This window comes from Engystomops pustulosus, chromosome 5 (assembly GCF_040894005.1).
Source record: "Engystomops pustulosus chromosome 5, aEngPut4.maternal, whole genome shotgun sequence".
In the NCBI taxonomy this organism is placed as follows: Eukaryota; Metazoa; Chordata; class Amphibia; order Anura; family Leptodactylidae; genus Engystomops; species Engystomops pustulosus.
This window is the reverse complement of record NC_092415.1, coordinates 152,270,931-152,283,545: the sequence shown is the minus strand read 5'-3', so window position 1 is coordinate 152,283,545 and position 12,615 is coordinate 152,270,931. Positions and strand designations below refer to the sequence as shown.

The 12,615-nt window shown below is 40.1% G+C and overlaps 1 protein-coding gene across 11 annotated transcripts in view; it reads right to left on the bottom strand.

The window, feature by feature from the left end:
- Nucleotides 1–12,615, bottom strand: part of TRAK1 (trafficking kinesin protein 1) — a 103,199-nt gene that overhangs the window by 13,635 nt on the left and 76,949 nt on the right. For all 11 annotated transcript variants that reach the window (XM_072153436.1, XM_072153429.1, XM_072153431.1 and 8 more), the window contains 4 exons: nt 11,378–11,515; nt 10,805–10,881; nt 10,373–10,615; nt 7,555–7,874 (listed from right to left, as the gene is read on the bottom strand). In XM_072153436.1, the coding sequence (XP_072009537.1) occupies nt 7,555–7,874; nt 10,373–10,615; nt 10,805–10,881; nt 11,378–11,515 (778 nt within the window). The remainder of the gene's footprint in view (nt 1–7,554; nt 7,875–10,372; nt 10,616–10,804; nt 10,882–11,377; nt 11,516–12,615) is intronic.

Below are 12,615 nucleotides of genomic sequence, written 5' to 3'. Positions count from 1 at the left end.
GTGCGCACCATGCGCATGACAGTTCGTGCGCATTATTATGAGGTGCCGGAGAGCCGGTTACGTCACCGGGCTCTCAGGAACACTTGCACCTGCGCAACATCACATTTTAATCGTGGCCGGGTTCGGATGGTCGCGTGCATGGTGCGCACAGCGATATGGTGGTGTGCCGAAGGGGGTTTGAATATAACAGTTTTACATGGAATACAGCGGTTTCTGCAAATAGTGAAGATATGCTCCGGCATCAGCTCACCCTGAGCTGTTGCAAGGTATTTGTAGCTTATAAGTGTAATTTTAAAGTGGTAGATTTCCCTTAAAGGATTTCAAAAAAATATGGCTGTTTTCTTCCAAAACGAGCATTACCATGCTATGATCCAGTACTACAGCTCAGCTGTTGCAATACCCTGCACTACCCAGGGTCAGGTGTGGAGCGGTTTTAGGAAGAAAGCACCCAAATTTTCAAACACTTGACAACCCTTTTAGTATATTACTATTATCACCTTCTCTATTAATTTTTGCTATTAAAATTTGTTACAAAGGTTTAGTTACATGTTAAATATTTGCATGAAAGGAAATCTATAATCAAAATAAAGTATGATAAACAATTTAAGATTATGCTAATGAGTCAGAAGGGCTCAGGGGGAGGTGGCTTAACAGAGCCCATCGGTGCTGCAAGGTTACTGTTACAGTGGGTCCTCCCTCCCATTGTGTGCTCAAACTTCTTCTGCTCAGAGAAACTGCATCAGGCAGAAGAAGTGGTAAAGTACTGAGGGGGCAAGAAGATGGTGAGACAGTGTAACAGCCTTGGAAGCTACTGAACGGAGGGGCTCTGGCAACCCCTTCCTGTGCTCTTCCTGCTAATTAGAAAAAACAAAAAGTCAACCTCCCATTCAAGCTGAAGGGGAGGGAATGACACAATTTGGACCCAAATATATTGTTAAGGCCTAAGGTGACTGGGGTATCAATTAAGGTATTAGAGAAAACTCATAGTCGCTCGGCATGCGACCAAAAATAGCCCTTAGGCCACCTGGCCACACAATAATAAAATTTAACTTTTATTAGAAATTCATTTAAGAACAACAGAACTGAAATGTGTTAAAATGCACAATGGGCAGTGACTGGGAAGTTGGATGCAGCAGGATTGGATCTCAGTTGGCGTTCAAAGAGAACTAATGCTAGAGGGATTGATCAGTTCCCTCTCTTATAGCAGCCGACGCTATAATGAGCATCTATAAGTGGATGAGAATTATTCTCAAAGTCATCCCAGCACTTCCTGCTATATTCAACACTTCTCCAATCCTCTATCGCTAAGGGTACATTCACACAGCGGTATGCCCGCCGTGTGCTGGAGAGGAGGAGGAGGCAGCCCCTCCTCCCTCCATAGAGAATAGCGGCGCACGGCAGCACACACGCCAAAAGATAGAGCATGCTCTATCTTTTTGCGGTGTGCGGGCCGGATCGGTGCCACACGTGTGGCACCACATCTGCGCCGCGCCGCTATTGCCGTCTATGGGGACGTACATGGGGCCGCAAATTTGCGGCCGCATGTACGTCCCCGCAGACGGCCATGTGAATGTGCCCTAAAGCTTATAGATTGACCTATATGTGACCTCCGATCTTAGCATTTTCCCTCTACACTGCCCATTGCTAGTTAAAATGTATTGCTCAACCAGACATGTTTCGCAGAAACTGGCGTCATCAGGGGTTTAGGGCTGACTGCCCTAAATGCCAACTGAGCATCCCAATCCTGCTGCATACGACTTCCCATTGCCCATTGTGAATTTTAACACATTTCAGTTCTGTTGTTCTTAAATGAATTTCTGATAAAAGTTCAATTTCATTATTGTGTGCCCGGGTGGTCTAAGGGCTATTTTTGGTCGCATGCAGAGAGACTATGAGCTTCCTGCTAATTAGCACTCATTTGCACAGTTGATTTTAGAAGGAAGGACGCTATGGTGACCGGTTTATCATGCTTCATTTTGATGGTAGATTTCCTTTAGTAACAAAAAAGTCCAATGTGCTTACAATATAAATAAAGTGAATCTCATTTAAATAGCAATGTCAGAAGATGGTGAACAAAATAAAATCATTGAATGACTGAAACCTTTGGATTGTACTTTCAGCCATTACAGCTGCTTGTATGGGTAAACTGAGTACACAGGGATCACAAGGGTTGTCATAGTTGTCAGATTCACATTACATCTATCTACAGTCCACTACTCAAAGGGTTGAATGGGAGATTTCAATGCTAATGCAAATAATTGATAGTTTATATACCCACCGGTTATATAACAAACCCTTCATTTTTATGTCTGACCTATGAGTTTGGTCAAACTGAAAGCAAAAGGAACAGAAAAAACAGACATGAAGTGAATAAAAAAAGGATGAAAAGTCCACGAAAAGTAAAGGAGTAAATCATATAATGTGCACAAAATATACAGTATAATACAGATTCATCGGCTATGTATATACTCAGGAGTATATAGAAAGTGAGAGATATATTTATGTTCAATAAGAGAAATGCTTTGTGCAACATGATCACATGATATCCAATAGAAGTAGAGCATGTTCTCTTAACTCTCTATGTTACTGAGACTCTTAAGTCACAAAGAAATGTATATGACTGGATGATGAGAAGGAAAAAAACAAAGTATAGGAAAAAGATAGAAACCAAAATGATTGAATAGAACAGAGATTTTATTGAAAGAATGAAATAGATACAACAAAAAGTACAAGAGGAATAACTCAAAAGGAGTAGTGAAAGAAAACATGACAACATAAATGGTATAAGTTACAGAGTGTCTGCAACAACGGCTCAAAAATTGCAAGATACACCTTTTCTCATACGGTAATTATGACCGAATTATAGTTTCTCAATCATTGAGCACATTTAAATTTAATATTTATGAAATTTTGTGAAAATTTTCCTCCTAAAGTTTTAGAATGTGTTTTGTCCCACACAATCTGCATTTCTAAATGTCTTCAAGTACATCTTTAAATTGACCATAAATCATCTAAACAAGGGAGAATTAAAAAAAAAAATGCTCAACACATTTCTGCCTTGGCTTGCTAAATGCATATCACATAGTGTGGTTATCATCTGAGGAGCATCCTGGTATCTTTTCCTTGATACACTATGGGGGTCATTTACTAAGGGCCCGATTCGCGGTTTCCCCGACGTGTTGCCCGAATATTTCCGATTTGCACCGATTTTCCCTGTATTGCCCCGTTGCGTGCATGCCGGCGCCGATGCACCAAAATCCGATCGCGTGCATGCAACGGCATGCACGCAACGGAAATCAGGGGAACGTGGCCTAACGAAAACCCGGCGGATTCGGAAAAACCGCCACATTTAAAAAAAAAAAAAAAAAAATGTGTTACGAAACTTGCTCTTACCTTCACCAGGTATAGGCCGGTGAATTACAGGGCATTCCAGCGGGCATCGGGGAACTTCAGCGCAGCAGCGACATCTGGTGGACGGCGGAGGAACTACCTTAGTGAGTCGCCGGAAGACCCGAATCCACTGCAGAGAACGCGCCGCTGGATCACGAATGGACCGGGTAAGTAAATCTGCCGCAATATCTTATTTGTTTCTGTAAAAAGGGTGCCAGTATCTCATACTTCCCTTAAGAGACACCCTATGCTCATGGAGTGACCAGCAAAGAGCAGGGAGAGATGTCTTTGGAGGTCCAAAGAAAAGAGTACAAAGAGTACAAAGAGTAGCCCATTAGTGACCAATGAGAAAAGATTAAAAAGAATGGCAACAGGTTTTTTGGTAACTTTTCTATATTATGCATTTTCTAAATCTTGTCCCGTACTCCAGATACATCATCACGAATCTGGAGGGCAGGTGTCAAAGATAACTTATGATAATAAAGCTGTCCTAAGGGACACAAGCCTAGTCACTGGACATTCTATGGTGACAATGTTGTATTTTAGAACTACATAATAAAGAGTAAATTGTTCAGATTTATGACAAATTTTGCATGGGAGGAGGTGGTTACGGCTGTCAATTACATTCTAGTGCTTGATAAGTCCCTAGGAAAGTGTACTACCTCTCCACTGCATTATTTTGAACACAATGCACAGGAAGGACAATGTCTTATCAGTTCCACTCTTTTGTAACACAGCCATAGAAGATCTTTTTGAGATGATAAAGACAAAGAGTACTGAAAAAACAGAAGAAAAAAAAAAACTTACTTGTCAGTGCCCCCTGACTCCATGAACTCCTGACTCTCTGCTGCTGATTTCTAGAACTGCATTAATGACCTATACATATATCTCACTTGACCATCGAGCTGTGGTCACGTTGAATAGAGGTAGTGGTCACTATTGTAGCACAGGCTGTCATTACCAGAGATGTAGTACGAGAAAGGTGAGGACTAGATGTGTGCGTAAATATTACCAACCATTATGGACAATTTATGGGTTGCATTTGCTCATTCAGTTATTTAAATTCAGTTTAGGAATCAAAAACAAGGCATGGATCATAAAAGGAGAGAATCTATAATACAGTTAGTCCATATCTTTATTCCTATCCACTGCTGGTTTTCACTTGTGAAATTTGCTCTATTAGTCAATATGACTTGGAGATATGCACTTTGTAGGGAGCTTTGGGACAGGTATAGTTTCCACACACTGACTGGCGAACATTTTACGTGAGTAACCCTAAGCAAAATTTGTCTAAATAATTCTCCAATATCTTAGCAGCTTCAAGAGAACCGTTCTTTCAAAATATTAATTCAGAATAATGAAAACTGTTTAAATTGTTAAATCTTTTCAACAAACTTGGCATAAATCACAGTGAAAATAATATATTTTACAATTTGTCTCATGAGAGTTATGGGCTTCTTTTGTCCATATATAAGGCTTTTTCCACACTCCCTCCAACTCTGATAAACTAATTTTGTTTAATAAAATTACTTTGTGCTGGATTTAGTTTTGATAGCAGGATAGATGGAAGGTATCAGAGATGTCAGTTCTATGGAGAGGGAGTGAGCAGGAATCACAACAACTAGGTCTCCCGTAAGCTCAATGAGGAATGCAAATATAGTGATTAGAAATAATATAATATATGGCCGGAAACAATGTTAGTCTTCATGTACACGCACACTATACTACCGATTTATGCCTAGTCTATTAAAAGGTATGTTACGCTACACAAGTGCCTAAACAAGAAAACTACATGAGATTTCCAACAATCGCTAGGATGCACCAGGTACTTCGTCTGAACAGCAGCAAGTATAAATAAAGTACATGGGTAGAAGAGTGGCCTTACTATTACACACATGTGATGGACATTGATCGTCTGAATTGTGAATGATCATTCTTCAGCAGTGAATTCCTCCTTTTTTGTTGCACTGTGTATCAGTAACAGATGACAGATGTCACAGTGCAATGGTTGCCTTCATTTCTTGAGAAAATTATTTCTAGTCTGATTTCAAAGTAATATCTCAGTTTACTGTGAGAAATAGACTACAAAATTCATGAAAAAGTTTATAAAGGTTTTCCAGGCACACAAAATTTACTAAAGTTCCTAAATTAAAATGGTTGACCGCCTAATAAAAATTTACATGCCAGGCTGGGGAGGGCTTTGTAAAAAAATAAACATGTAATCACCTGCTCTGGCCCTTCCACAAGAAGCAGGTGAACCAAGCCCCTGTTTGTTTACAGAGGCATATAAACTCCGCTCTTACGACTTCCAGGGGGGCCCACCTGCCCCTTATGTCTCATCAGGTGCTGCGACATGGTGATGCCAAGCTGTTAGAAGCTGTCAGAGTGCAGCTTCCGTATCCCTGGAAACCCAAGGACGGGTCGCAGGAGCAGGTGAGTGCACAATTATTATTATTATTATTTTTTTTAAAAAAAGCCCTCCCCAGCCTGACACGTATGTTTTTATTACAGTCGGACAACCCCTTTATAGTTATGTAAAAGCCAAATAATGTGCTAAAATATTGAGTGACTGATCTAAACATTATTTAGGAACAAAAAAAAGCATACAAAAAAGCATTTATGGATTAAGAACAATTTTCTGTTCCTGGAAAATACCTTTAATGCCCTGCAAAATATAAGTCTGCTGCCGTATAAACACTTTCACATATAACTAATTACAAATGTCAATATAAATGTTATATAAAATGTTTCAGCCTCTCCTGACAGGAAGCTTCTCTCTGACAGCAGTAAATACTTCCAGTCTCTTCTGACTTGGGGCAGCACTCAAAATGTTACTCAGGTGCTTATGGAAATTACAGGCAATGATTCTTGGATGGAATTTGTAGTCGGGACCCATGGTATTAGTAGTAGCATAGTGGGAGATATATATATATATACCTTATATACTCGAGTATAAGCCTAGTTTTTCAGCACAAAATTTGTGCTCAAAAACCCTAACTCGGCTTATACTCGAGTCAACCTTTCTGACGTCACCTGTAGGTCCTCTTCTGTCTGAGACAGAAGAGGACCTATGGGGGACGTCGGAAAGATGAGTACAGTGTTATTTTTTTTCCTACTACAGGGGCTGGGCAGGCTGTATGCTACAGGGGCTGGGCAGGCTGTATGCTACAGGGGCTGGCAGACTATATACTGGGAGGCTGTAACCAATGCATTTCCCACCCTCGGCTTATACTCGAGTCAATAGGTTTTCCTAGTTTTTGTGTTGAAATTAGGGGTCTCGACTTATACTCGGGTCGGCTTATACTCGAGTATATACGGTATATCCATCCAAATACCAGTATCTTTGTGCCTGCAATGAAGAATATTAAGGCTTTAGTCCTCATGCACACAACAGTAAGCCCACAGCCCCATTGCCTTCTACGGGGCACATTCAAGGAGCAGGTCCTATTCCTGCTCGTCTTTGTGGCCTGGGCAGTCACTTCCCACAGACACCTCTGATAACAGGTGACCTTATGGCAAACCACACTATGTTGCAGCCTCTTACACCATGGGTCCTGTTTTTTAACACCTCCAGATATACAAAAAGAGCCTTGAAAAAGTCATAAGCACCTCAAGAGTGGGGAGTGCCGAGAGGAGACAGGCCCACATATCAGAAGGAAGGGGGAGAAGATCCTGCTGCCTCAGAGACAAACTTCTTGACAATGATGAGCCTGAAAATCTCCTTGAATAGGTCATTATTTTTGTTATTATATTATACGAGAAAAGTTTTTATATGGCAGAAAGCTATAATCTGCAGACATTTTATTTCCTCCACAGACAACCCTTTTAATAGTGAACATTTTTTTTTTTTCAATAAAGTGCCTCAGGGTACATATAAAATAGCTTAGCAAGTATTAGCAACTTAAATATTATCACTACATTATATATTACTCATTGGTTAACATTTAACTTGTGTAGAGTATGTAGAAATCATTACATAAATACATAACTATTATTTTTTCACTATACCGTATGAAAACTAAAATATCTCAAACCAACATCGAGGATTGCTATCCCTAAAGTAGAAAGAGTGTGTATTATGTAAAGTGCCTGCTTTCTGGTGATGTATAAGAGACCACAGCGAGTCACTAAGCAAAACATAGAAGGGCCGGGGCCCCTTGTCACCTTCTAGGGGCTTCACGATCTGAAGTTTCTCTGGCAGGTAAGATCGGCTGCTGAAGGACATTCCTGAGATGCCAGTGAACTCGGATAGCCTGGAGGAGTGGGTACCCAAGGACATGATGCTCTCTGTTGGCGTTAGAGATCCACTGTGAAGTTCTCCTTTCTCAGCTAGAGTGCGCAACTTCCGCTCCTGATCATCTTCAAAGAATTTGCGTTCCAGAATGTAGTTCTCACGTCGAAGGGACAGTCGCCGCAAGGCTGTCTCTAAGTCATTAGAGCCTGGGGTTCCTGGAGTGCCAGGCTTCTTGTTCTTATCTCCATCACTAAAGACAAGACAGAAAGAAATTGATAAGAAAATATAGTAGACAGCATCTTGCTTCAATTATTTTCTGAGTTTTTTAAATTTAGAAATTAGGTTGTACATGTTTAACGTTTGTTAGTCTTAAAAGGGTTGCATAAGGAATCAAGCAGAATAGGTATTTAGAGTTTAATTAATCAGGATGAAACTACTGGGACACCAATAAAAAAAAATGTAGGTCCCACATACCTGCAACCTTTTTTGATCTCTGACTGCCAAATATATAATTATATAATATATAATTGAATGGAGTGCAGTGGCAGCACACATGTGCATAAACAGAGCCATTTAAATATGGGAACTTGTTCTTGTGATCAGCAGGGAATCCAAGGGTTGGATTCCAAATGATTATACAATTATCGATTCTGTGGACAGAGGATAATCGTTGTTCATGTGACAACCACTTTTATGCCAAATAATTTGTAATTCTATCAATTTGGGTACTAAATATATAAATGGACAGCTTGTGTTTTAAAAGACATCTACCACCAGGATCAAGCAAAATTACATAATGGTGTGTGGCCCCTATGTCAGGATCTGCTCTTCTTTAAGCTTCTTATGCCCTTGTTATTAAGAAAAAAAGGCTTTAAGAATTATGCAAATGAGCCCGAGGGGCTCCAGGCTCCATTCAAATCTATGGTGCCTGGAGCCCCTCGGTTTCATTTGCATAATTCTTAAAGTCTTTTCTTGTAAAAACCAGGGAATAAGAAGTTTAAAGAAGATAAGATCCTGCCAGAGGGGACACACACCAGTATGTCAGTGTGCTTGGTTTACAATGCTTGATCCTTGTAGTATATGTCCTTTAAACATACTAAGACACAACAAATTTTATGGGAGTTGTACCTAATCTGATGTCTGCATTTGTATATGTACAAGTCTATATAATTAACTGAACATGCATATACAAGGGCGGTTCAATAACTACCCGTGTTAGAAATGAAGACACCATTATTTAAAAAAATATATATAAATTTATTTTTCAACATAGTCCCCTTTTAGAAAGATACACGTCTCCCAACTTTGCTGCCATTTTTAACCCCTCCAAAAAATAGGATTTGTCGAACTCTTCAAAATATGCCTCTGTCTTGGCGAGGACTCCCTCGTTTGAGCGAAAATTTTTTCCCGCTAGCCATTTCTTTATGTTAGGGAACAAGAAAAAGTCGCAGGGAGTCAGATCAGATGAATAAGGGGGTTGTGGCAGCAATTCATGACGCAATTCATGCAGTTTGGCGGCGACAACTCCGGATGAATGTGCTGGTGCATTATCGTGGTGAAACAGCACATTTTTCGCCAAATGCGGCCGTGTCTCCTTCATTTTTTTGTCGAAGCTGTCCAATAACTCACTGTAATTTTGTCCAGTGACCGCTCATTTTTCTAAAAAAATCCATGAGGATGACGCCATTTGCATCCCAAAAAATCGTCGCCATTGGACGGTCTTCGCCTTCTTTGGAGCAAATTGACGGGAAGAAATCCATTGTTTTGAATGTTGCTTAGTTTCTGGTGTGTAATGATGAATCCAGGTTTCATCAACGGTGACATCTCGATGCAAAAACTCCTGCGAATCTCGCTTAAACTGCTCCAAACACTGCTTCGAAGTTAACAGCCGCATCCGCTTGTTGTCCGCCGTGAGCAATCGCATCACCTATCGGCCTACAATTTTTTCATCAACAACAAAAAATATTAATTGATACACCTACAGTCTCTGCTACTTCGCGCACTTTGTTCGTTGATCAGCAAGCATCATGTTGTGGACTTCTTGAATGATTTCCTCGGTAACCACGTCTGCTGGGCTTCCTGGTCGCTCCGATGTTCACCCATTTTTCAATTCGTTGAACCAATATCTAACTGTGGTTATATAAGGCGAAGTGTCCCCATAAACAGCATCCAACTTTGCTTTTATCTCCTCCATTTTTTCGATACTGCTTTTTCCATCTTAGCGAAAATCACGAAACACGTCTTATTCAAATGGCTTCCAAATCCAAACTAACCTATCAATCATTCTGCAATTTGTTTTGCTGTTGTTTGATAGATGGCAGCCCTCAGGAACGCCCTCTGTCGTCAAACACGGCTACTTATTGAACCGCCCTCGTATAGATGTATGTTAAATTACACAACATCAGAATATAATTTAGTGGAAGCAACACCTAAGAGCACAGATGATCAAATGGAGTGTTAATCATCACTATTAAATTCTAACACCAAAATGTACACAATTTATGAAGGTCATTAAAAGATGTTACAAAATAAAGTGTAAAATCTTATCGAGGACACCTTCATCTTGTATTTTTCACACACTGCATATGATGATGTAAGTGAGGCATAGTATAAAAACATTTCAAATACTTTACTAGCCATATAAAGCTTTGCTAGATATGTTTTGTAACAAACTCTAAATATATACCACGTAGAAGCATGCTGTATATTAGAGGCCAACCAGTAACTGACTTGAGCAGTGGCACTAACCTGTTATCAGGTGACTCAGTTTCCAGAATAATGCTATTGGTTTTATTATCTATAACAATATTAGAAATATCTCCTCCATAAAGACTGGAGCGTGGCGTACTGACACAGCTAGATATTAAAGAGTTCATTGCCGAGGACTGGTTAGAACCTGGGATGTTCATTGGAGAAGGCGCCAATGACCTCTGCTTCACTACTTGGTTCACATTCCGCACAGTTTCAAACACACGTTTTTGATGATTACCACTAGAAGAAAAAGAAATATACTGTATAATTCATGAAGTTAGAAATGTTATAAAGTCTCTTAAGAACTTTGTTCATGACTACATTGACCATTTATCAGCTATTTTAGGCATTCAGAAAAATTGGGAATTGTAAAAGAATGCCGGAGAGATTCTTAAAACTATCTAAAGCACAGTAAACAAATTAACTTACTTCATCTCAGGAGAATCCGCTTCATCAATCTGCAGCTCTTTCCTCATAGATCCCTCTATCTCTGCCGCTAAGGAGTCCTGTATAAAAAAAAAAAAATTATATATACATGGGATAGGAGTATGTTTTATCTTCCACCATAAACAAGACGCGGATCCATGGCTCCCTATAGAGATGGGAGGGGTGAGGAGAGCAAACTCTCCCTGTCTCCAGCCGGTGGTATGCTATGGCAAGGTCCTGGACCTGGTCCAGGTGTATTGAAAATTCAATGGTCACAGAACCAAAAATAATTGCCTGGAGTTACAATAAAGTATTGCAGAACAGACAAGTCACATGTTTGTTTGTTTTGTTAAATGCATCCAAACCACAGAAAAAGACTCAGAAAATGATTCTGGCAAGACACAAGCAAAGTGGAATTTTGTAGTCAAATTAGAATACATTATCGCTTCATCGAGGAAACTTGGTAGAGCTGTAAAAGCAGATTTAAAGAATATATATATTTCTACAAAAAGGAATTGTCCGGTTGTGTTTTTTCTTTATTTAGTGGGTAGAACTCAATGATCAGTTCCTACTTACCATGGGGAAAGCACCCAGAGTGTGGTAGCGCCGGGAAATGACATTTGGCATGGTTTTATTTCTAAGGTTCTTTAGCTCTTCCTGTGCCTCATGAAGCATTTCCATGCACTCTGCATACTTGTCCTCCAGCTCCCGCAGCTATACCAAAAATAGACAATGGTTATTCATTCCCTTGTGTACTATATTACACAGTAGGTTTGTGTTTTTAAGAAACTCCTTATTATACAGGACATTTTTAAGCCCAAAGTCTAAGCAAGACCCACACTAAAACATCACCTCTAATGCAAACACACCTGCTTGGCCCAATATTAAACATTCAGCTCTGTTTTTACAGAGACAATAATAGCTTCAAAATGTAAAAATAAGATGCAATAAAGTGTTGCTGGGCAGGTCAAGGGTATAATATGCAGAGGCATGAGATGAAGATACACTTAATATTACAACAGGCTATGGTTTGGTAAGCGGGTCACAACGATCTCCCTTTGGCCAAGTTTGATAATCAAAAGATGAAAGGGAACCTGCCATTCAAATTACCCCATCCAAAAATGATTAAAAATAATTGCCCTTATCCTTAAATGGTTCCACTCTGTGTGTGTAATGTTTGTATACTTCTATACAACTCCCCTGAGGCGAGTCCAATCACAGAAAGTGAGTCCTGAATATTCCTGGTTTCCCTGCACTGCCTGCCTCCTGTTCCCGATTGACAGGTGTCACTGCTACTACCACGGGCGCGTCTTGTGTATGGAACTAGTACTAAGGAACCATCTGCCAATATTTCACTGCTGACGTATACAGCTCTATTTACATCTACCTCCCCTGCAGCCAGTGCTATAACGGGTAGATAAGGCTACACCGTGCCTGGCAGTCTCTTCTTTTGAGGTGGTTAGGGAAGGGGAAAGAAAGGTGAAAGGGAGGCGACACCCTGGACCATCATACACCAGGCTAGAGATAGGTGACACTTTAGTAGCTCTAACAAGGAAGTGTTGGAGCTGGAGAAAAGAAGATGGAGGAATGGATGGGAGAGGATTTACATAAAGAATAATAGCTTCTTATGTTGCTTTGCTGTTCAATGTAATGATTGCAGATAGTGGAAGAGAATGACTGAAAGTTACATACAGTAATTCCTGACACACAATGGCTAATGATAATAATTAAGGAGCATCTTGGGCTGTCAAGAGTTTTTACTCACTACACACAATCATATCCTTATGATACTTTGTTTTCTTGTGAAAATAGCC